Here is a 25,891-nt window from a genome sequence, read left to right on the forward strand (position 1 = left end):
GTGTGCAGAAACTGTACACGCAAGCTCGCAAAGAAAAAATCAAAATATTATCGCTGAGCAAATGGATCAATTTTCACTGCTCATTTCCAGTTTGGGTTACTCTTGGCCGCAAGAGCAATATTAAATGGATGATACTGGCCTTCATTGGCCGTTGATGTGGAAACTGTTAAATGGCCCTATTGGAATAAGACCGCTCGGTCATTAGTCCAAATTAAGAGGAAACCCACGCGGGCCTGGGAGAACATGCAAACTCCACACAGGGAGGTCGGTTTTGAACTCATGACCTCTGCACTGTGAAGTCGCTGTGCTAACCACTCGACTACCGGGCTGCCCTAACATATTTAGAATTGGTAAATTTGGTTAAGTTCAAATACCAGCTATTTTAATTTTAACCCCCTGTAAAACATTGACATGGACAAGCTGTATACACAAAAAGGTGTGAGTGAGCAGAAAGATTTCCAATCACTTCTGACGTCATTCAACCGGTCGCCATTTACCAACTGGATATTATAATTGTACATGAGCAATAAAAACGCTAGAGGCCGCAAACGTACGTTCTGATTACTCTCTGGTCAAGCCGTTCTATTTCGTCGGCGTCGATTGGCGACGGTGTTTTTTTGTGGAACGCCTTCTTTGTCATCTTCTCTGGTTCTATTGGTTAATTTAAACGCTGATTTATGTCCTTCAGCAGGAAAAAAAGTAAGATAGGTTTCACATGCAAAGTGTCAACGCAGGAAACGACTTTATCGCTTGACGGTTGTAAGTTTATCATTTTTAAACAGTGTATCGTAAAGGGAATTATTTTTGATACGCCGACAATGCTGAGCCTTATAATCACTAGTCACGGTTGCTTATAATGTCTCTGTCAGATGCAAAAAATAGCTTGGTGAAATGTTTACATTCCTGACGCTGTCGAATGCTATGATGCTAATTTAAGCGTTGCCCTACATTAATTTCGACATTGTCAAATTTTGCCTTTTATAACGACTGCCGAGTGTGAGCTTGGTTGCTATAATCCGATGACGATTGCTTTTCACGTTCCAATTACTGACATGCCTAACACAAAAATGAGATCATGTACCAAGCAACGTAGCCTACCTGTAATTGTCCACGAGACGTCACAACTACGGCGACGTGAACGCTTGTCATCCTATCTCGTCCATCAAGGTGACGCCTTCGCTATTCAATGCATCGAAATCCATGATATTTTACCCTTGATAGTCGATTGCATGCTGACATTTGGCATTAAAACCAAATCCAATTGCAGATCAACACAGGTAGAATCTGTCAGAACCGGCGACGAGACAAGTAGTTTGCGTACAATAGCCTAAAGCGAATATATTAACGGGTGGGAATATAAAATGTTCATTGATTCGACTTCGTTCGCTGTTTACCAAATGCGCCAGGTTGTTATGTAAAGCTAAGTTGGCCTCTGCACAGCCATCTTGTCATTTGGTCACCATTCTGTGGAATTTAAAACTCCACTGAGAAAAAAAAAGTCAACGTAAAAGTATTTTAGTATGGTTGTGTATGTCTTGACTTTCAGATAAAAAAAACAAATCGTATAAAGTCAGGTTAAAACGGAAAGTATATGATCATGTTACAGCTTCTATTCTCGCAATTGTATTATTGTTTATATTATTATTCTTTTTCTATATGTGCCAGTTGAGACAAGAACTTCAGTGTGCATGCTTTTTTTTTTGTTATTTTTGTTGAGTACTTTATTTACCCAAAGGTTTTTCTTCTGCAAAATAGGTGCTTTGGCTCCACAGATTGGAAAACACTGAACTTATTATTAACAACTCGACTTATCGCTAAACGCGTTTTATATGATGCACATGGACTAAGATGTGTCATAATTCATCTTCAATCAAGATTGAGGAGTGATTATTTTCTATTATTTCCCAATGCGAATAGCTAAACTCACACAGACAGCTACATCTTCATCCCTTGATTCATGGAACATTACAATACACCATTCTCATCTTTTTGACTCTAAGTGACTCCACAATGTCTTTAACAGTATTCTTTCTTTTATTTGCTGGTCGTTTCATCCAACTCAAGAGTTCACCATTGGAATTGTGTATCACTCCTAGTTTTGTCGATGGGGGCAAATATTTCTTTCGTTTCCTTTTATAAAGCTGCCTCACAGAGTTGAGAGAGCGACAGGCATGAGTTGAGAAAAGCGACAGACAGGTTACCAATTCTGACACGTTCAAAGGACATAACTTTAAATGGAAGTTTGACAAATGTAAATTATTTGTTGACAACCATGTTTATTCCCCAGTAGTTGTGTTTAATGAGTTCATAAATCAGTAGTTTCATTTGAGAGAAGTCATACACGTAACCATCAACTGCGTCGTGGCATATACTCATCATTTTAGCTTACACATTGCAAATTTCCCCATTGTGGGACTATAAAAGGCTTTCAGATTCATATGTTAATAAATAACCATGTAAATGTATTGTTTACTCGGAATGTTCAGATCATTATTTTTAGCTGTTGTCATTGATACCAATCATCTACCATTTATTGGCTGCTACCGATCACAAGGATTCTTTTAAAAAAATTCAATTTTAGAACGACCAATAGATCTTTCGTCAGTATCTATTAGTCAGTTGACTTTTTATTTAATCAGAATCAGGAAACCTTTAATCGTCCCACAACGGGGACATTTGCAGTCACCACATTTAAGAAAATGTTTAATTTCTTTCACTTTATTCTTCAAGAACAGGCCATTGCTTTAAATAGACACTGCAGGAAATGTACATCCAATTTATAATTTGGTTACTCTGTTGGTCTGTAATGTGTCAACAAATACGGTCAAATGTTTTCTCTCCAATGAAAAGTTGTTGTTTGCAAATATCCAATACAAATTTAATACTAAGAAAGTCACTACCCGTTTTAACATCTAAAGTCAGGCTGTGTATATACAGTGGTAAAAACACACTGCGAACTCCTGACATTTACATTCGTGTGACTTTCTCACAAAGTGACAGATCATTGCTGTCTTTGTGTTTTTGAAACAAACAGAAAAAAAGACATTTGCCTTTGCGCTTGTTGATGCTGATTTTAGTGCTTCCGTCATGTTCTTTTCATCAGCTTATCCTCACGTGGTGACGAGATTTCGTGTGATTGAGAAGTCATATGACATATGACTTCATTGATAAATATGTATTTAAAATGATTGATTTATGGTTTTCTGATCAATATAACTATACAAAGGAAAATGTATTTAATTTTTTTCCCCCCAACCCATCCGAACAAAACATTGAGAATTGTGAGTGTTTATTACTATTTTTGAAAAACATTCCCGCCTCTATTTGAGATCACATACGAGCTTCAGAAAACTGCCAGTGTGACTTCCAAAATCATTAAAATGTATTGTTCTTTTTTCCTTCTAGAACTGTCAACCTTTCATCCTCATGGAAGAAAAAGCGATACAGAGATGGATTTAACGTCCCAAGCAAGTCAATTACAATCTCGGTCAACTGAATAAAGGACAACCTCGAGTGGCAGCTTTGTTGCAAAGGACGATTGAGCCCAATTGTTGTTCCCCAGCGCTTCCCAGATTTGAATGTGAATGTTTGAGGCCTATTTTTCTTTTCAACATCCTTCCTCACCAATCCTGCTGTCTAGCTCAGGTAGAGTGGAATCCTTTGTTTACTCTGGCCTCGTGCCCTTCCATCGGCGGCCTGCTCCGGTGGTGTGGTGGTGTACGATGGCGCGGCGGGACGCTGTTGGCTGCCGTGGGAGACTGTGATGTCCGAGCCCAACAGCCCAGGCGAGAGCCGTTGTGGCGCTCCCAGATTCTTCGTGGGCTGCGAAGACGATGAGAGCGAGGTCTTGGAGGATCGCAAAAGAACAGAAATGGAACTATATGAGGACGACGAAGACACAGACTCCGTAAGGATCTTCTTCACACAAACCCTTGAATTAAGTACAATATTTTTCAGTTACATTTAGAAATTAAATATTTGTTAACCAGACAAGAGGCAACCCTCTTCATGTGTTTTAATACCTAGTTACCATATATAGTGAAAGCTAATTTATTTCCAATGTAAATTTCTCCACTGTGAGACTAATAAAGGCATATCCAATCCAATCAATCTTCTCACTGGTATTGGTTATCTTGTTTCAATGATGTGCCATGACAATTACAATAGTATGAAGAGTTTTCTATATATACATGCATTATTCAGTAGATATACTGTATACACACACAGTGGGATCTTATTGGTTCTGTATTTTAATCATTAGTAATGCACCAGATCTAAAAAGTGGTGGGGTATTATAGGTGTATTAATAAACAGCAGCACACCGAATATCTCTCTCTCTCTCTCTCTCTCTCTCTCTCTCTCTCTCTCTCTCTCTCTCTCTCTCTCTCTCTCTCTCCTCTTATCTCTTCATTCATTCATTCATTCATTCATTCATTCGTTCATTTTTTTGGTCACCCTTCAGCCACCTGAGCAACAGATTGTTGTGGGGATATGCTGCATGATGAAGAAGTCAAAGTCCAAGCCAATGACCCAGATTCTGGAGAGGCTCTGCAGGTTCGAGTACATCACTGTGGTCATCTTTCCAGAGGACGTCATTCTCAATGAACCCGTGGAAAACTGGCCGCTGTGTGACTGCCTCATCTCCTTCCACTCCAAAGGTGCGTCTTAAACAAATACAGTTAGACACATAAACGAGAACAAACATGTCTTGAATTACCATCGGCAGCAGCTGTGCAAGGTGGTAGGACAGAGCAAAATGGTGCTGCTGCCTTATTTATTCATATACGGTACATAATTGTAAATCTGCTCAGATCATATCGACCAACTGATTTGGAAAAAGGCTTTGGCAAATTTGTTTACCGTTGCATACGATTGCTATTTAAACGGAATAATCACAACCAACGGTTAATTAAGTGTGAAAATATATTTTAATACATGTGTGTATTTGTTCCACAAAAAGAGATGTTTCACTATTGTTTCAGAAAAGGGGCTTATTTATGTTGATATTTTAAAGTATAAAAAGAATATATCTCATTCACTACCACCCTCGAATTTATTCGGGAATTGTAAATTTGACGTGGAGTGGTATTCCCGAATTTGTTCAGGTTTTGTTTTTTCTTGCTGGGGTGTGCCAATAAAGCGCTGGTTAGACCTCTGGCAATGTTTTTTCCCTCTCCACAATGGGGCAGCATTTGCCCACCACCACTTGCACCTCATGTTACTCCAGACCCATAATACCTAGGAATTAACTCTTTTTTTCTGATGATGGAAGAGAGTCTAAGGTTTCGAACACTGTATTTAATGTTTATGTAGTTCTAAAACTCAAAATTCTGTATATCCTGGAATTTGGGTGAAATGACACAATCCCTAGCACTGGAGTGGAGACATTTCTGCACTTGTCTTGAGTTAATCTGATAAGGCAATACAGTCAATTAGCTTCTTTACATGTACATCATCATGAATAAAAAGGTTAACCAAAAAGTCTTCATGCTTTACATGACACATATCTTCAATGCGGCAAAGCAGCCAATTTCAAAATAAACTATTTAGTAATTAATACAGTATATGGACATCAATGCCAAGTTGTTCCCAGCAGCATGCTGAGGTGTAATTTTCCAGACTTTTTTAGGGGAGGAGAGGTCGTATATCGCCATCACAAACTGTTACTTGAGACTGCAATGATTCAATGTTGTCCTAAAATAATTTTAAACATCTAATTATATGTGCTAAAAAATGTACTGTATCATACCGTCCAAGTAGCATGAGCGGCTCTATCAGCTGCATAAGCTGCCAACACTCCACTGACCTCAATGAACCTGCACACTTTGATGCTGAAAAATTGCCATTGTCCTGATCTCTTTTTAATAAATCAGGCTTACTCATGTGTGTTGTTTTGGCGGTTATATCGCTTCTGTGCTTCTGATGTCACTTTATCTCATATAATGTGTTTTTACTGTGGCATACCAGTGTTTGGGGACCACTAATTTATAAAGGCTGTGACATGAAAATAGCCTGCCACTGACTTGTTATGCTTCCCAAAACTGCATCTCACGATGGTAGTGACCTCTGCCTTAAATGTATAATTTATGTACCTATGCCCTCATCGAATTTAAGTGTTCTGCCATAAGATTTTATGTCAAAATTGTAGGATTGTGTGCTGAAAAAATACTTATGTTTGCTAAACAGGATTTCCCCTTGATAAAGCAGTCAGTTATGCCAAACTGAGAAATCCTCTGCTCATCAATGACCTCAACATGCAGTACTACATACAGGACAGGTATAGCTTTTCTTTTCATTTCAGGTGTTGTTTTAAAATGATGCTTTGCAAAAAATAACTAAATAAAATAAATCTGAGAAAGTAAGTGCACATTTTTACCTGTTTTCATCAAATTTCTGGCAGGCGAGAAGTATATCGCATCCTGCAAGAGGAAGGGATCGATCTGCCACGCTATGCCGTGTTGAATCGTGACCCAGATAAACCAGACGGTGAGTAATGAGTTAACATTTGCTCTGACTCTATTCATGGTAAAGAAAGTTAACACAAGCGGAAGGTAATGAAAAGTAGCTGAATGACATCAACTACCGAAAGTAGGACAACGCAATTATGCAAAAAAACAATTCTGCTTATTTTGATTGATATTGAAATCATTATTAATAAAAAGGTAATTTATTGATTTCAAAATATACCTACTAAAAACTACCATATCTGCCATTAGAATGAATCCGCCACAGGTGGTTGCACTTCGTGCTGAGTGAGTAATGATTGTGGTACCAGCCCTCGAGAGCGTTTGGACTCTCTTACACTCTGGAGTTGCCCACGGTGAGAGGTGTAGAGTAGGTGTGGGCATACTCATTGCCCCCCGGCTCGCCACCTGTACGTTGGGATTTACTTCGGTAGACGAGAGGGTTGCTTCCCATCGCCTTCGGGTTGGGGGGATGGGTCCTGACTCTTGTTTGTGCATATGCACAAAACAGCAGTTCAGTGTACCCATCCTTTTTGGAGTCCATAGAGGGTGTGCTGGAGAGCACTCCGGCTGCGGACTCCCTTGTTCTGCTGCTGATAGTAAAACTTGGAGGGGCATGATTGGGAGGAACGGCCCCCCTGATCAGAACCGGAGTGGTGTTTTGTTATTGTACTTCTGTGCTCGACACGGATTGTCTATAACGAACACATTGTTCAAACATAAGGGTGTCCGTATGTGCACGTGGCACCAAGACACCCTTGGCTGCAGTTTGATGATTAACTTTGGAAGATGTGGCTGGAAAGAGGGAAGTCTGGGCTTCCCTACTGTTGCTGCTGGCCTCGTGTCCCGACCCCGGATAAGCAAAGATGTAATGGATGGAATTGGATGAATGATTAAAACCAACCGGAAACCTTTGCTGTAATATCTCAGAATGTAACCTGGTGGAAGGAGAGGACCATGTGGAGGTGAATGGAGAGATCTTCCAGAAGCCGTTTGTTGAGAAGCCAGTCTGCGCAGAGGACCACAATGTCTATATCTACTACCCAACTTCTGCTGGCGGTGGCAGCCAACGTCTCTTCAGAAAGGTCTTGTATCCTAACTATAATTGTTTTAAAGGTGCCTTGTCATGTTTTCTTCTGGTGGTATTTCATAATCTTTTGTTTGGAAGACAATCTGGGTTGGAAATAAGTAGGAAGCCCATTTTCCCAATTTACTGCATTTTCAATGGTCTTAAATTTCTAAATTTGGATTGGCCATTTTTTAATGTGAGGTGGATTTAAAAAAAACGTGCAAAAGTTGATTTTCCACCTCCATTCCCCATTATCTTGCCAATCACTAAGTGAGCACTTTGACGAGACAAACAACAAAAGCACCAATTGAGCCATTCCCCATCTGGTTCTCAATTTTTTTTTGTTGCCTAAGAGTAAAAATGAAGAAATTCAGCGGGAACCTCTGCTATCTGTTTTTACTTATAAAATAGTAAATGTAGAACAAAACATTTTAAAAGTGTCATCAAGCCAAAGAAAGGAGGAATCAATTAAAAGCAATCAACTTTATGGCAACTGATTTTTATTCAGCACATGGAAACAAACTAAAATACTGGTCAACTTGCAGCCGATACTGCAAAAACAGGTCCATCGCCTCTTGAGGGTATTAAACAAGTTGTCAAATAATTAAAAAAATCTGTAAATCAAAAACTGACCGTCTTTTGCTGACGTAGGAACACTGTAAGAACACTTCCATCCACTTATTTGCTCATCTTGCAATTAAGAAATGTTGTCAAGTTAGAAAGTGCTCTTATTTTCGTCAGCAGCTGCTGCATACGCACTTGAAGTTAATGATGGGACTATTTTATATATGCACACTCTTAAACAATCAATGTTTATTATTCACTCATTTATGTGTAAGTTTATATGCTGTATGTATAAATATATATATGTGTAGTTTACCTTATAACTTCATGTATTTGTAGTGTGTACACACTCGTATCAGTTTTCAGTCTAATATTCCACGCCTTAAAGGACAACCGACATCACTTTTTTGTTTCCTAACTGACATCAGAAAAACGTTTTATAGCATCTAAAATACCCAAAACACGCAGGCTCATATTTTTAGTCAAATGCAAAACGCCAATAAAAATGACTTAGTGTCCAAAATCTGCAAAAAAATTGGGCATGAGCTGCGAATTGGGCATTTTCAGAAAGTCCGCCCCCAGTTCGTGACGTCACGCCAAGACGTCCTGCCTTGCTCGAGAATCAAAACAATGGCTTCAGATTCGGAGAATATGCTTTCTTGTTACACATCCAGTTATGAATATGATTCAAATAGTTCTGAAGAGGAAAGTATAAATGTTTGCAATCGATTAAAGAAGGTCTTCCGGGTCATTTTGAGGGATCAAGACTGATGTGTAGCGTCACAGAAAATGCAGAAGATTGCCCCAGACCTCCGTTGGAAATGGGTTTATTTTTCTGCTTGGAATTTTTGTCAACAAATATGAAATATGTCTCGGTGTAACATACAATGATTCACCATTGCGTTATTTATGTGTTTTCCTTCTAATTTCGCCATCAACACGGATCAACACGAAGTTTTCAGACCAAACAAAGTACCGCAAAATGCATTGAGGTGATGCAAGGTATGTCCTTTCTTGGTCAGGGGCGTTCCTTCAGTGATGTAGGGTGAGGACTCGTCACCAACTCAAAAACAAGACTTCCGGAATATTCAGCGAGAGTCTTAAAACGTAAAATATAGCAGTGACCCGCAGTCAGGGTACAGCCACAGCCTCACCTGCCTCCCTGGAGACTTTGGTTGTCCTTAAAAGGACAACCGACGTCTCCGGACAAGTTGTGTCCATAATTTGTAAAATGGCTCTAAATGACTTCTACTGAGCGTATTTTACAAAGACTCCACCACATATAGCTATATTTTACGTATTAAGACTCGCGCTGAATATTCAGGAAGTCTTGTTTTTGAGCTGTTGACGAGTCCGTAAGTGACATCACTAAAAAACCGCCCTTTACCGTAAAAATGACGCATTGTAGCCGTCCTTCCATCACGTCAATGTATTTTGCTGTACATGTTTGGTCTAAGAACCGTGTTGCACCCAAAAGCCGCCAGAAGAGGGCATCCAATGCTGAGCATTTGATGGACGGGATGAATCTCAACATTGACCCAATGACCGTCCAGTTTTACACATTGGAAGAACCCAGTCTCAGGTTCCTCATCGAGCTAGTTGAAGTTTAGCGTGCAAGAATCGTGGAGAAAATGAGAAAGATCTCGTGTCAATTACTTGTGAGAAGTAACTCTTTCTGAACAAATGAGGGCCTTCTGGCACATATTTAGTCAATGAAATGTACAAACAGCGATGCATGTTTCACTACTTTATGGGCGGGAATGGGGCGGGGGCATTTTTTTGCGAATCTGAGTATCCCTGGCACTCTTTAAGTAATTGCCTTCTGCCACGCATATTGACAATAAAGATTGGCTAGACATGCCGCAAGTATTTAAGTTGATCCATAAGGTCGGTGAGTTGGGGAAAAAAAAATCTGCATCAAACAAACAAAAAAAACCTTTGTTTCTCATTTGACAACAACATCAACATTTCTTTGTGCACCCCTGATTTGTTCTTCTCCTGACTAGACATTGTCACTTGCCACATAGTAAGCACATGGTGTTGTAATGGAGATTAAGACCAAAGCTTTTTGCAGATCAGTTCCTTTGAGTGTCACTATATTTCCAACAACATTTCGCTTATTGATAACAGTGATGGAATGTGCATAAATATTAACACTGTTTAACATCAATTCTTTGATTTTTCTAGATTGGGAGCAGAAGCAGTGTATACTCACCAGAAAGCAATGTGAGGAAGACTGGCTCTTACATCTATGAAGAGTTCATGCCAACAGATGGCACAGATGTGAAGGTATTTTTTTTCTTCTTGACAGTCCATCGAAAATGTCTGCACAAGACAAATATGATAAGAAAACATTTGTCTCACAATGGAGAAATTCCCAATTTACAGCAGCAAATGTTTTAAAGGAAGTAGTAGAACAAAATATAAGAGCTCCTGTAGAGTCAGCCACTCTTGAAGTTAAAATAATACTGGAAGTGATAAGAGCTAAGTGATTTTTATATTCCATTGGAAAAATCTCTCTCTGTCTCTGTCTCTGTCTCTCTCACTCTCGCCCTCTAATTATGTTAATTCCCAATTATTATTTTTTAGCTAATCCCATAAAATAATTTAAACTAATACGCTTGGGGCTGGAGCATGTTACCTTTCATGGCTGAAGTCATAGAGCCCTTGTGACCACATTGAAGTGTTCTTGATCAAGATACTGATCCCCACTTGCTCTTGATGCTGAAAGATACTACATGAATGGGACGGCTGTGTTAATCACAGCACCCCAAAGGGCGAAAAGCACTATTATACAATCGGGATCTCATTTCTCAAGTCCATTTAATTTAAGAAGGAAAAATAGCTGGAAAATAAAGTGGATCCAAGTAACCTGGATCCACTGTATTTTCCATTATTGTCGTGGACATAGGATCAGTGTTTCAAGAACAAACGGGCAATAGTGAATTGTTAACATGGTTGGAGATACAGTATGATGATCACAATTTCTGATCAAAGTTCTCATTTTGTAGCTCAGTCAAACAGATCGAAAAGTGAAAATGGGTGACCTAAAATCACAGAACACTAACCCATTCGGCTTGAAATTTGACATTGTTCAGAATATCTTTAAGCCTTTCAGGTACGGCAGGTACAACAGTGGACATTTTATCATGTGATCAGTTTACATGTTGTCATTATTGATACATGTAAGACTTAATAATCGTTAGACTTGCTGCATGTACAGAGTGCATTACTTGTTCCCTCAATGCGGGACTCAGGAGGCTGGCAACATGGCTCACACTCCTAACAGTGTGTGAGCCCCGTCTTAGCTCCAAACTGAACTATATCAATATGAATGTATGTGATCAATGTGTTGGGCATTTCCCGGTGGTTCTTCATCATCCGGTGTATAAGGCGTTCCCAAAAGGCATGATTTTCTTCAAAAAATGACCCTGCGCCTTATACACAGGTATGCCTTATATGTGACATACAGTAATATTGAGCCACAGCAGGTCTCACAACTACTGTCAGCAGCGGACGACTCCATGTCCTCCTGTAGAAGAAATAGTGTGTAACCCCAGCCCCTACTGTCGCGCTTCATAATGTGGTGTGCCTTTATATATGTAAATAGTTTGAAAATGCACCATTCATTGGGGGTGCGCCTTACAATAATAATACATTTCATTTATCTCATATACACCTGAAAATACAGCAGGTGATGTAAATATTATAACATGCCCAATGTATATTTGTTTATTACAGATTCCATTCATTACGGCACAGAGAAACTGCTTCAGGCTGTGCAGATTCTTTGAGTTTTCATGGACATTGAATCAGTGTTTTAATGTTGGTGGTTTGTGCTCTACTCCAGGTCTACACTGTAGGACCTGACTATGCTCATGCCGAAGCTCGAAAGTCTCCTGCTCTGGATGGGAAGGTAGAGCGGGACAGCGAGGGCAAGGAGGTCCGTTACCCTGTAATGCTGTCAGCTATGGAGAAACTGGTTGCCCGGAAGGTGTGCTTAGCGTTCAAGGTAAGCAAAGCCTCTGCTGTTGTATTTTGTCGAACATTTTACCCATTCTTATTTATGAAAAAAAAACCAACACTTTCCTCTTTGATTATTAATTTGTAGCAAACCGTTTGCGGCTTTGACCTTCTTCGAGCCAATGGGCATTCCTATGTATGTGACGTCAACGGATTCAGTTTTGTGAAGAACTCTATGAAATATTATGATGACTGCGCTAAGATCCTTGGGTAACAGTTTTAGTCATTTGGTTTGAATTGGTTGAGTGCAATTTGTATTCCTTGATGGCCGCACCATTTTGTCCTATGTTTATCCTTTTCCACTGCTTTTTTTAGGAATATTGTGATGCGTGAGCTTGCACCACAGTTTCAGATTCCATGGTCCATCCCGACTGAAGCAGAGGACATTCCCATTGTTCCCACCACTTCAGGCACTATGTGAGTAGTGAAATTACGAGTTTCTAATGTTTAATTATTAGCATTCCAGGTGAGAGTAGGGTCCTATCATAGCTGTGTCCGGCGCCGCCATGTCTGGACATCAGGGATATATAAATAGGGCCTATACGACTAGTAAGACTTTAGTTCGCTGACGAAGCCTCTTGGATAGGAGGCGAAACGTCCGACACCTTCAAAAACGTACAGATGACGGCTGAAGAAACCTTCTCATCGATGAACCACTCCTGTACGACTGAGAGCTTACACAGGCGTAGCATTCCAGGTGTAATCAATGCAATTGATCTATTGAAATCAATTGGATGTTACTTTTTACCTTTGTGAGGACATCGTCTGTGCTTGGACAGTCACGAAAGCTGCTATATTCTTTACTCTCACAAGTGATGTGTTAGCCATGAATTGGTATCAATATGTTATTGAAAGTTACATATATGTTAGACACTGCGAATAATCTTTATAGAGTGGATCCAACACTAAAGACTTCCCTGTTCAGTCCTTTACTCTGTTTTCTTTTGAGAAAGTGGTATCCAGCCATACTTTCGTTTCATGAATTCAATATTACTGATCTCATAGTGAACTTAAACTTTCACCCCAAGGATGGAATTGCGCTGTGTGATTGCTGTCATCCGACATGGAGATAGAACTCCAAAGCAGAAGATGAAGATGGAAGTTCGCAACACCATGTAGGTTGATATCTTTTTGACAGCAGTCACCACATTTTTCGTCCATTTGATGAAATAAATTCTCCTTTTGTTATTTGTGTAGGTTTTTTGACCTATTTGAAAAATATGGAGGCTATAAATCTGGGAAATTAAAACTGAAGAAACCAAAGCAACTGCAGGTACCAGCTCACTTAATTGCTTGGTTAGGTTGGTTCAAATCACTTTGATACATGCTCTGGTATTGTTGTTTGTGTAAGTTGATGTGTAGTTGCTTGTATTTTTAACGACAACAGGAAGTGCTGGACATTACTCGACAGTTGTTAGCAGAACTGGGCCAGCATAATGACTGCGAGATAGAAGAAAAAAAGTCCAAACTTGAACAGCTGAAAACTGTTCTAGAAATGTAGGTGCTGGGTCATTTTCCTTACTTGATTCATCTTCATGACTTCAAATGTGTTTTTATTTTGGGAGCCAACCCTATTTTTTTGTGGAAAACTCTTATTGGTGGTGTATCCCTGCTTATTCAAGAAATATCATAATGGATGCCCCCTGCCCCCAACTCCAAAATTTTATTATTTTTCCTATTGTTACACTTACTGTTAAAAGTGGGGTTGGCTCTGGAAGCAGCAGTGTATTCTTCTTCTTTTCCTTTCGGCTTTTTCCTTTAAGGGGTCGCCACAGCGAATCAGTGTCCTCCATCTTCAGAGGTTTGATTCACATGTTTGTTTTGACCAAGCTTAATAATAATAATAATAATAATACATTTAATTTAATTTACAAGCGCCTTTCTGAACACCCAAGGTCACTTTACAATAAAACAACAATACATAGAACAATAAAACCCTGAATAAAATGATAAATAATAAAATAGCGGATTAAACTAGACCATGAATGCAAGTTTAAACGGGTGGGTTTTGAGCTGGAATTTGAAAGTAGGAAGGGAGTCAATATTGCGGATGTTGGGTGGAAGTGAGTTCCAGGGTTTGGGAGCGGCGTGGCTGAAAGCTCTGCACCCCATCGTGGTGAGACAGGCAGAGGGCATACAGAGGTGGAGGGAGGATGAGTATCTGAGGGACCGAGAGGGAACGGAGATTTGAAGTAGGTCAGACAGATAGAGGGGGGGAGGCTATGGGTGGCTTTAAAGGACAACCGACGCCACTTTTTTGTTTCTTAAATGACATCAGAAAAACGTTTTATAGCATCTAAAATACCCAAAACACGCAGTATGATATTTTTATTCAAATGCAAAACACCAATAAAAATGACTTAGTGTCCAAAATCTGCAAAAAATTGAGCTGCAAATTGGGCATTTTCAGAAAGTCCTGCCCCCAGTTTGTGATGTCACGTCAAGACGTCTTGCATTGCTTGAGAATCCAAACATTGGCTTCAGATTCTGAGAATATGCTTTCTTGTTACACCTCCAGTTATGAATATGATTCAAATAGTTCTGAAGAGGAAAGCATACATGTTTGCAATCGATTAAATAATTTATTCCATGCCATTTTGAGGCAACAAACGATCACCAGAAAAGAGGCACGAAATGGCGACCTCCTGTGGCTTTTGGGTGCAACACAAGGTTTTCAGACCAAACAATACAGCAAAATACATTGACGTGATGGAAGGACTGCTACAATGTGTCTTTTTTTCGGTCAGGGGGCGTTCCTTTAGTGACGTCATGTACGGACTCGTCACCAACTCAAAAACAAGACTTCCTGAATATTCAGCGCGAGTCTTAAAACGTAAAATATAGCTATATGCGGTGGAATCTTTTTAAAATACGCTCAGTAGAAGTCATTTGAAGCCATTTTACAAATTATGGACACAACTGGTCCGGAGACGTCGGTTGTCCTTTAAATGTAAACAGAGGTATCTTGAATTCAATACAAAGTTAACGGAGCCAGTGGAGCTGCTGGTGGACAGGAGTGATGGTGTGAAAGGAAGGGTTTTTAGTGATGATCCGTGCTGAGGAATTTTGGACTAGTTGGAGTTTATGGAGAAATTTTTGATTGACACCGAAAAGAAGTGAGTTACAATAATCGATACCGGAGGTGACGAGACCGTGGATAAGGATAGCAGCGGTGTGAGGGGTGGGAGAGGGACGGAGACTTGATATTGGAGGTGGAAATATGCTGACCGAGTTATGTTATTTATATGGGAGTGGAAAGATAGTGAGATATCGATGATGACACCCAGGCTCTTGACCTGAAGGGCGGGGGACATAGAGTAGAACTGTCAATGGCGAGAGAGAAACTGTTTGCTTTGTGAAGGGTGGATTTAGTACCGACAAGGAGAAGTTCAGTTTTTTCGCTGTTTAGTTTGAGGAAGTTATGGGAAAACCTAGATTTAATTTCTGAGATGCAAAGTCTAAGGGATGCAGGTGGAAGAGAGGCATCTGGTTTACTGGAGAGGTAGTTTTACGTCTGATGCCCTTCCTGACACAACCCTCTCGATTTATCCGGGCTTGGGACCGGCACAAGAAGACACTGGCTTATGTCCACTTGTGGCTACAGAACAAGCAACTCTATGAACTTAATAAAGATGAAGATGCTCAGTAAAAGGCTCCCAAACACAAAATGGTCAGCAGCACAGCAACATTCAAAAAAGCATAACTATACGCACCATTGACTGTGTTTTACTAATGTATCACATACATTTGCATATACTCTCTATAAATACTAGCTTGGCATATGGCTGCAGAGGCTGGAGCATTTTACAGACGTTGATTATCAGGCAGCAGTGTATTGATGGCTGAAAATGCAAAATGTACTATAACAGTTACAGCAGGTCCTTAAAATGATTGATAATGTGTGAATTAATGTATCACTCAAGCATTTATTTCAGGTTTTACTGCATTTTGACTCCCTGCCTTTTATCCATTCTTACTTTCGTCTTAGCACTACTTAGAAAAGAGTACTGTAGTGTATTTTCCAGACTATAAGGCGGAACAGATTATAAGGTGCACCCCCAATGAATGGTGTATTTTTGAAAAGTTTTCGATCTATAAGGCACACCACATTATAAGGCGCTACAGTAGAGGCTGTGGTTACGTTTTATATATGGCAGCATGGACCGCACACTACTTCTTCTACAGGGGGAAATGGAGTCGGATTTGTTGTGGCTCAATATTACTTTACATATAAGGAGCGCCAGCTTTTAAAGCGCAACGTCATCTTTTGAATAAAATTAAGTGTTTTTGAGTGTGCCGTGGAGGCGAAGATTTTCGGCCATGCTATCCAAAAACTTGTATTCTGAACAGGGGTGTCTGTTGTATTTGCAAAAACTTGGTGGTAATCATATTTTTCAACCACGAAAGGTATGGACACTTCTCTGGGATCAACAGAAAAGTGCAGCTGACCTACTTACCCTACGGACAGCCCAAAACCTCGAGTGAAGAAGAAGGCATGTCCCAAACAATTACAAATAAACATATAAACATGAATGAGCAATTTAAGTTAAAGCATGCTTCGAAAAATGTGACTTAATTTGAGGTTTTTTTTTGGTGACAGACACCCGAAAGGAGGGTCCATCTCTGCTGCTTGTTCTAAAATGGGGAGGAGAGCTTACACCAGCTGGAAGGGTGCAGGCTGAAGAGCTTGGAAGGGCCTTTCGCTGTATGTACCCTGGAGGCCAAGGTGAGATGCAGAACATTTTTTCCTGTTTTTAAAGGAAAACTGGAAATTAACTTTGCATATCAAGACGGACTACAAGTAGTTGTTTTTGTTTTGTTTTTAACTAACTCAAGTAGTTCCCAAGAAAAAGAATCTGATGGCTCATAATAAAATCCCAAACAACAAAGATTGTAGAAATGTACAGGTGTAAAAAAATTAATCTGATTATTCCCTCAACTATTTATCAAATGGTTCAAACGCCGCTCCTTGAGGGTGTACTGTGTTTGAATCAAGTGTATTTGAATCAAGTGGGTTGCACTAAGTAGAGAAGACCAAACTTATACAAATCCTATTATTCTGTAGTCCTTCATAAAAGCAGAGCACATTTCTTTCGAGTTTCAGGCATAAGCAAACAATATTGGAAATAAAAATTGAGTGAAGCAGAAAATGAAACGATTTCAAAAAAGTTGCTGAGCAACTACAACAACATCAAACACTCTCCTGTCTTCTTTTCCTTTTCGCCACAGCGAATCGGTTGCCTCCATCTCACCCTCTTTTGTGCATTCACTTCTCTCACACCAGCTACCTTCATGTCCTCTTTCACAACTTCCATAAAACTCTTTGGTCTTCCCCTTGGCCTCCTCCCAATTGACAATGTAATTTTCTATTACAACACCATTCACTGTACCACCATTTATTTATGTGAAACAATTATTGTTTATTTTTATTGTTTTGTTATTAAAAAAACAACATTCGGCAATATCATATGAGGAAAGTAGACAGACATACTCTGTGAACGGGAGACAATTGTTATTTACATCAACGCTTGTCTTAATGCCCAAACTGATTCATGTCCAATGTTTTTGTAGGAGACTATGCTGGTTTTCCTGGCTGTGGGTTGCTCCGGTTACATAGCACCTACAGACATGACCTGAAGATATACGCATCTGATGAAGGCAGAGTGCAGATGACTGCTGCAGCCTTTGCAAAGGTATTTTGTGATGTGTTTTGCATTAGTTTTTTTTTTTGGCTGGGGTAATATGACTGACTAAATAAAGGAAGAAAGAGACAAGCAAGACTTCTAAGGATTGTTTGCGTCATGTGGATGTAAACCCACATGGTTTTGGGGCTCTTTTTGTTCTCTTTCATTTAATGTTTTGTTATTGGCATTTAGTATTTAGACGTTTCTTGTCCGTATTTGTGACAATATCTCATTGATACCGTTGCAACAGTTGTCACGGTTTATATTAATGAAGATGTATCATACGCTAATGGCAATATAATACAGTTGTATAGAATTTACTTGTATTGTATTCCATTTAGCATAACACCATCTAGTGGATTTCAACTGCAACTGTACTCACTAATTGTAGCTTCTATTCTATGCACCTGATAATGCATCGCACTCTATAAATGAAAAACGTTTGAAAATAGGCCATTCAAAGAGGGCATGCTTTATAATGTGCAGCGCATTATCGTGCAAAAAAATGTGGTAAGTAGAACAAATCGATAATGATGATGATAACCTACGGCAAATGGCGGCGCTGCCTCCGATGCCCTCATATCTGTTGTAAACAAGCTGCAAACCCAGTCCCCCAACGCATTGTTTATCATCTCAGGGGACTTCAATCACATTTCCCTGAAATTCTCCCTCCCAACATTCACACAGTATGTAACTTGTGCCACCAGAGACAATAACATATTGGACCTATTTTATTCAAACGCCAAGGATGCATACAAACCCCCCCCCCTCCCCCCTCTCGGAAGAGCAGACCACAATATGGTTTATCTCCAGCCTGTGTACAAACCCCTTGTGCAGAGGCAACCTGCTGTGACCCGCACGATCAAAAGATGGTCCACAGAAGCTGAAGAAGCTCTGCGGGACTGTTTTGATTCAACCAGGTGGGAGCTCTTTACTGAGATTCATGGGGAGGACATTGACTCACTCACCAACACCATCACAGACTACATTAACTTTTGTGAACAAAACACCGTACCCACCAGGACTGTGCGGTGTTTTGCCAACAACAAACCATGGATTAATCCCGACATAAAAGTCCTCCTGAAGGAGAAGAAAAGGGCTTTTGTGTCGGGCAACAGAGAGGAACTGAAGGCCGTGCAGATCCAACTGAGGAGGAAGATCAGAGAGGGGAAGAAGGCCTACAGGATGAAAATGGAGGAGCAGCTGCAAGCCAGCAATGTCGCTGGTGTCTGGAAGGGCCTGAAAAACATCTCAGGCCACAAAAGCCCAGTGACATTGAACGAAAAAGACAAGGACTGGGCAGATGAACTCAACCGCTTTTTCAATCGGTTTGACAAGACGCCAGCCGCCCCCGGCCCACCGTCAACTTCACCTGTAGCTGCACCTGCACCAACTCTCACTGTGGCCTTACCCTCCCTGCCCCCTCTCACGACCAGCTTTCCACAACCAACATCTGCCCTCCCAACCGTTGCCACACCCTCAGCCGCCACTCTGCCTCCTGGTTCCTGCCTGTCTGTCACAACTGCGCAGGTGAGGAACCAACTGAGGAGGATGCAGGTGATGAAGGCAGCAGGTCCGGATGACATCAGTTCCCGACTCCTCAAGACCTGCTCCGACCAGCTGTGTGTCATTGTCCAGCACTTGTTCAACCTGAGCCTGAAGCTGGGCAGAGTTCCACAGCTGTGGAAAACGTCATGCCTGGTCCCAGTGCCCAAGATTGCCAACCCCAAAGAGCTCAACAGCTACAGACCGGTGGCGCTGACGGCTCACCTGATGAAGACGCTGGAGAGACTCGTCCTCGCCCACCTGCGACCGCTGGCAAGCTCATCGCTGGACCCGCTACAATTTGCCTACCAGCCCAGCATCGGTGTGGAGGATGCCATCATCTACCTCCTCCATACGGCGTTGCTGCACCTGGAGAATGCTGGGAGCACGGTGAGGATCACATTCTTCGATTTCTCCAGTGCCTTCAACACCATCCAGCCAAGTCTACTGGGGGACAAGCTGTGGCATGCCGGAGTCGACCATCACCTCACATCCTGGATTACAGATTACCTCACAAACAGGCCACAGTACGTGAGAGTAAAGAACTGTGAGTCGGGCAGGCTTCTCTGCAGCACCGGAGCACCGCAGGGAACAGTCCTGGCTCCATTCCTCTTCACCCTCTACACCTCGGACTTCAATTACAACACCCCAACCTGCCACCTTCAGAAGTTCTCTGACGATTCAGCTATTGTCGGCCTCATTACAGAGGGAGACGATAGGGAGTACAGGGGACTGACAAAGGACTTTGTGGACTGGTGCCAGCAGAATCACCTCCAGATCAACACCGGCAAAACCAAGGAGCTGGTGGTGGACTTCTGCAGGAAACAATCGTCACCTGCACCATTGAACATCCAGGGTTCGGACATTGAGAGGGTGACCTCCTACAAGTACCTGGGTGTTACTCTCAACAATAAACTGGACTGGACAACAAACACGGATGCCCTAATCAAAAAGGGACAGAGTCGCCTCTTCCTCCTCAGGAAACTGAGGTCTTTTGGAGTTCAGGGGTCACTCCTAAAGACCTTCTATGACTCTGTGGTGGCATCAGCCATCCACTATGGTATTGTCGGCTGGTCAGGCAGCATCACCACCCGGGACAGAAAAAGACTGGAGCGCTTTGTCAAGCGGGCCAGTTCTGTCGTGGGCTGCTCGCTGGACTCTCTAGAGGAGGTGGGCAACAGACGGACGCTAGCTAAACTAAAAGCTATGACGGACAGCCCCTCCCACCCCCTCCTGCCCATCCTGACAGCTCTGGGTAGCTCCTTTAGCCAGAGACTATTACACCCGCGCTGCAAGAAGGAGAGGTACCGCCGCTCGTTCCTACCGACTGCTGTCAGGCTTCACAATTCTCAATGATCACATGTGAAAAAAAAAAAAAAAAAAAATGGACACTTGTAAATATGGGTTGTTGCAATATATCTAAATGCATTTCTTGATTCTGCACTATGTACAGTCTTGTTTATAGAACGGTTTTTGCACATCTACATTTGCACAGTATACAGTTGACATTTTTATTTTGTTATGCTTAGAATATCTTGTTTTCTATCCTTTCACTCCCACCCCAACCCCATCCCTCTTCAATTGCTGCTGTGGACTGCAAATTTCCCCATTGCGGGACGAATAAAGGTATTCTGATTCTGATTCTGATTCTGATAATAATATAATAATAAACTACTTGTTTGTTGGAGTGCATCATGTCACTTGAGCCACCTTTCTAATTTAACTTACAAGCGAACTCATTGTAGGAGATCTGTTTCATGATTTTACTTACCTTACTGTGGAGTTAATCCGATGGTAAGACCGAGGCTCTGAGGCGGTTTACCCACACAGCTATCACATCATATATGGAAACTTGATTCCCTTTTCACCATCTACTTATCCAGTGGTGTTTATCCATGTTACTTTGCACAAGATAATGTAATTGCAAATGATGCACTGGCGCAACTATTATTAGTTAATTCACACTTTTATTTAATGCAGGCAAAACCCACAAAATATGTGTCTGCGCTCCTGTCTTCTTCTCTAGTTTGGGGTTATCTGACTGGTGGACAACCGTCAAAAAAGAATGCGTTTTGCTTTCAAAACACATTCTTATTCTCCAAATTGGCTCGTGTTTGCTTGGAATAGTATCTCAAATCTAGCGTCAAGGCAACGTCAGATCAGGGGTTCCTTTCCGATTTTTTTTATTTTATTTTATTTTTTTATTCAAACATTCTGTCAAAACAACTTCACTATTGATATTGATCCACTGTCTCTTGTGATACATATTTATATTGAATAATCACTCAGCCATGCCATTTATATTACATGATATTTTCCAAAGTATCTTTAAGAATATATTTTTGTGTCTGTGATCAGGGGTTGCTGGCCTTGGAAGGTGAACTGACTCCCATTCTGGTGCAGATGGTGAAGAGTGCTAATATGAATGGGCTGTTGGATAGTGACAGTGACTCGCTAAGTGGCTGTCAGCACAGAGTTAAAGCCAGACTCCATGAGATCCTACAAAAGGATCGAGACTTCATTGAAGAAGATTATGACAGAGTGAGTTTCCAACCATGATTATGAATAAGTCTGGTATGGTGACCCCTTTCAAACAGATGTATTAATGATGAGTGTCGACAACTATGTATATAACAGCTCGCCCCAACATGTAGTGCATCGTTGGTGAATTCGATGAAAATAGTCCAGAACCCAGTGGCAACATGTGACCAGGTTTACGCTCTAATTCAGAGCCTTACCGCACAGATCCGCAAAAGAATGGAAGATCCCAAGTCAGCGGGTGAGTCATTCAATTAATTGATTCATTCATAAATTCCTCTTGCTCATTCTCATCTTCAAAAAAAAAAAACATTTTCTCAGGTTGGGTCAGAGGATGTGTCAGTTGCAGAGAAGATGCTTTTTTTTGGAAATCTTCCTGGATGGATAAATGACAGCATTTATGACTAAAATAATAATCAACTTTTCTCTGATAATTCTTATGCATGACACCACAACCTTTATGAGCGAATCCCAAGTCAATACAGTGCGTGCTTGATCACGTATTCTGCAGTGAATTTGAAACCCCGTTCTTCCATCTCCCAGTTCATGCGTCCTCTTAGACCCCTTAGATGCGCCCATCATTCTCAGAGCTTCATCAGTTGTGTTGCTGGCCAGCTTTGACCAGTCCAGGTCTAACTTTTCCATACTTTGGTGCACGTTGCTGAAAATATAATCCCCCGTCATAGTCTCTTTGAGACTTTGGAGGGCTGCCAGCTACTCTCATAAAGTTTGCGCTAAACCCATGAATAAAAATTGCCAGTTGTGCTGTGACCTACACATCTGTCATCTCAAGTGCTAATGAAAATAATTTTGTCTTCTGCTACAGCTGAGCATATACATTAACCACAATTTCTTCAATACCTTCGGTGCTTGTATTTACTGATAGAATTACTTCAGGTCATTACTATTAGAACTATTGAAAGCTTCTTTATTCTCGGGAACACAACTCCTCCGCAACAACATTCATGCATTTCATAACAAATTCTACAGGAGTGAAGGGTTTACCACTGCCTATTATCTAACAATTGAGCAGCACAAAAGCTTGCTCGAACCAGCTGAACTTGGCATGTAAATGTATTTTGGTGAGTGAAAATATATATTTTTTGTTTGCTCATGTGTCCTGGCAAGCTCTTGTTTTTGTCATCGTGATGGGATTGCATTCTTTCATTCCCGCCGCCGCCTTTTGACGGATGAGATAGACAGCCTTTTCTTTGCTCTGAATAAAAAGAAAGAAACATTTGTCCATTTTGCGTTCAATACCCTGCATCCTGCATCTAGTTTTCTCTTACCTTTTGTCTCTTCGAGAGGGGCAGTGTTCAGGATTTTTTTTTTCTGGGGTTGCCAGATAACGGACCAGACCGCAGAAAGATCAAACAAATCATGATCAGTATACTGTATGGTGCCTTGCAAAAGTATTCGGCCCCCTTGAACCTTGCAACCTTTCGCCACATTTCAGGCTTCAAAAATAAAGATGTAAAATTGTATTTTTTTTGGTCAAGAATTAACTACACACAATCGTGAAGTGGTACAAAACTTCTTGGATAATTTAAACTTTTTTAACGAATAAAAAAATGAATAGTGGAGTGTGCAATATTATTCGGCCTCCTTGCGTTAATACTTTGTTGCTGCACCTTTTGCTCCAATTACAGCTGCAAGTCGCTTGGGGTAGGTTTCTATCAGTTTTGCACATCGAGGGACTGACATTCTATACCATTCTTCCTTGCTAAACAGCTCAAGCTCGGTGAGGGTGGATGGAGAGTGTTTGTGAACAGCAGTCTTCAGCTCTTTCCACAGATTCTCAATTGGATTCAGGTCTGGACTTTGACTTGGCCTTTCGAACACCTGGATACATTTATTTTTGAACCATTCCATTGTAGATTTGGCTTTATGTTTGTGATCATTGTCCAGTTGGAAGATAAATCTCCGTCCCAGTCTCAGGTCTTGTGCAGATACCAACAGGTTTTCTTCCAGAATGTTCCTGTATTTGGCTGCATCCATCTTCCCGTCAATTTTAACCATCTTCCCTGTCCCCGCTGAAGAAAAGTAGGCCCAAACCATGATTCTGCCATCAACATGTTTGACAGTGGGGATGGTGTGTTCAGGGTGATGAGCTGTGTTGCTTTTACGCCAAACGTATCGTTTTGCATTGTGGCCAAAAAGTTCAATTTTGGTTTCATCTGACCAGAGCACCTTCTTTCACAAGTTTTGTGTGTCTCCCAGGTGGCTTGTGGCAAGCTTTAAAAGACTTTTTTTCTTTGAGAAATGGCTTTCTTCTTGCCACTCTTCCACAAAGGCCAGATTTGTGAAGTGTACGCCCGATTGTTGTCATATGGACAGACTCTCCCACCTCAGCTGTAGATCTCTGCAGTTCACCCAGAGTGATCATGGGCCTCTTGGCTGCATCTCTGTATTCTCCTTGTTTGAGAAGAAAGTTTGGAGGGACGGTAGATTTGCTGTGGTCTGATGCTCCTTCCATTTCAATATGATGGCTTGCACAGTGCTCCTTGAGATGTTTAAAGCTTGGGAAATATTTGTGTAAGCCGGCTTTAAACTTCTCCACAACAGTATCTCAGACCTGCCTGGTGTGTTCCTTGGTTTTCATGATTCTACACTTCAAACAGAACCCTGAGACTATCACAGAGTAGGTGCATTTATACGGAGACTTCATTACACACAGGTTGATTCTATTTATCATCAGTCAGTTAGTACAACATTGGATCATTCAGAGATCCTCACTGAACGTCTGGAGTGAGTTTGCTGCACTGAAAGCAAAGGGGCCGAATAATATTGCACGCCCCACTTTTCAGTTTTCTTGACAAAAAAATAAATAAATTTCATACCTTTATCTTTGAAGCCTGAAATGTGGCAAAAGGTTGCAAGATTCAAGGGGGGGGCGAATACTATTGTAAGGCACTGTATGTGTTTATGAAATAGTAAATAATGAAAATACTTCACAACTAAGGAACATTTTATCGCGAAAGCTACACTTTTTTATGAAATACAAATCAACACAGATGAAAAATAAATCAAAGTACTCTGGTTTGTGAGGGGGGCTGGATACGGCCCAAGAGCCGTGTTTTGGGGACCACTGCTCTAGTGCAATGATCCGTAACTGAGTCAGACTTGAGTTACGTAAAACTTGACTCTGACTTGATTCAGTACGACTGGCTTGAATTACATGACTTGACAAGTCATATATATATATATTAATTGTGCACATTGGTGATTACTCTATAACCATGTTCTATGCTGTCTGTCCTCAGATCTGCAACTTTATCACAGTGAAACACTGGAGCTGATGTTGCAGCGCTGGTCCAAACTTGAGAAAGACTTCCGCATGAAGAATGGCCGCTATGACATCAGTAAAATACCGGACATTTATGACTGTGTCAAATATGATGTCATTCACAATGCTACTCTGGGTTTGGAAGACACACTGGAGTTGTTCAGACTTTCTCGTGCTTTGGCTGACATTGTGATCCCACAGGTAAATGACAATAATGAATCCTATATTACTACTAATTGTGCCACAGACAAAAAAATACTTCATTGGTTTTGTTGACCCAATGGGAATTTAACTCATTCACTGCTAGATGATGGGCAAATTGTGTTCACTCCAATGGCAGGGTTTATTCACTCAAATTGGAGGACTGGCAGAATATTGAGTTTTAGACCACATAAACATTCAATGCAGTGTAAGAAACCTTAGACCAGGGGTCGGGAACCTTTTTGACTAAGAGCCATAAACTGCCACCCAAACAGGAAATGATCAGCGAAAAAGCAAGAATATGTACAGTATAGTATTTAGTTTTATCGGCGAGCCAGATGCAATCATCAAAGAGCCATATAGCTCGCGAGCCATAGGTTCCCGACACCTCCCTTAGACTCTCTTCTTTCATCAGAAAAAATAGTTCATTCGTAAGTAATATGGGTCTGGAGTCATCTGACCTTGAAGTGTGGGCGGCAGTACAAAAGGAAAATCATGCCCCCTCGTGGGAGGGAAA

The 25,891-nt window shown here is 41.0% G+C and overlaps 1 protein-coding gene across 5 annotated transcripts in view; it reads left to right on the forward strand.

Annotated features, from left to right (window-relative positions):
• Positions 1 to 608: 608 nt before the first annotated feature.
• The window catches only part of ppip5k1a (diphosphoinositol pentakisphosphate kinase 1a), a 48,438-nt gene continuing 23,155 nt past the window's right edge, over positions 609 to 25,891 (forward strand). For all 5 annotated transcript variants that reach the window (XM_088991879.1, XM_088991876.1, XM_088991880.1 and 2 more), the window contains exons 1-19: positions 609 to 759; positions 3,406 to 3,907; positions 4,463 to 4,658; positions 6,187 to 6,277; positions 6,401 to 6,486; positions 7,395 to 7,549; positions 10,285 to 10,386; positions 11,948 to 12,109; positions 12,209 to 12,330; positions 12,436 to 12,537; positions 13,149 to 13,235; positions 13,318 to 13,393; positions 13,508 to 13,617; positions 16,528 to 16,613; positions 16,721 to 16,846; positions 17,692 to 17,813; positions 21,708 to 21,890; positions 21,987 to 22,128; positions 25,151 to 25,374. In XM_088991879.1, the coding sequence (XP_088848005.1) occupies positions 3,764 to 3,907; positions 4,463 to 4,658; positions 6,187 to 6,277; positions 6,401 to 6,486; positions 7,395 to 7,549; positions 10,285 to 10,386; positions 11,948 to 12,109; positions 12,209 to 12,330; positions 12,436 to 12,537; positions 13,149 to 13,235; positions 13,318 to 13,393; positions 13,508 to 13,617; positions 16,528 to 16,613; positions 16,721 to 16,846; positions 17,692 to 17,813; positions 21,708 to 21,890; positions 21,987 to 22,128; positions 25,151 to 25,374 (2,316 nt within the window). In that variant the 5' untranslated portion in view covers positions 609 to 759; positions 3,406 to 3,763. The remainder of the gene's footprint in view (positions 760 to 3,405; positions 3,908 to 4,462; positions 4,659 to 6,186; positions 6,278 to 6,400; positions 6,487 to 7,394; positions 7,550 to 10,284; positions 10,387 to 11,947; positions 12,110 to 12,208; positions 12,331 to 12,435; positions 12,538 to 13,148; positions 13,236 to 13,317; positions 13,394 to 13,507; positions 13,618 to 16,527; positions 16,614 to 16,720; positions 16,847 to 17,691; positions 17,814 to 21,707; positions 21,891 to 21,986; positions 22,129 to 25,150; positions 25,375 to 25,891) is intronic.

The sequence above is a fragment of the Hippocampus bargibanti genome, linkage group LG03 (assembly GCF_051943395.1).
Source record: "Hippocampus bargibanti isolate YZ-2025 linkage group LG03, ASM5194339v1, whole genome shotgun sequence".
Lineage (NCBI taxonomy): Eukaryota > Metazoa > Chordata > Actinopteri > Syngnathiformes > Syngnathidae > Hippocampus > Hippocampus bargibanti.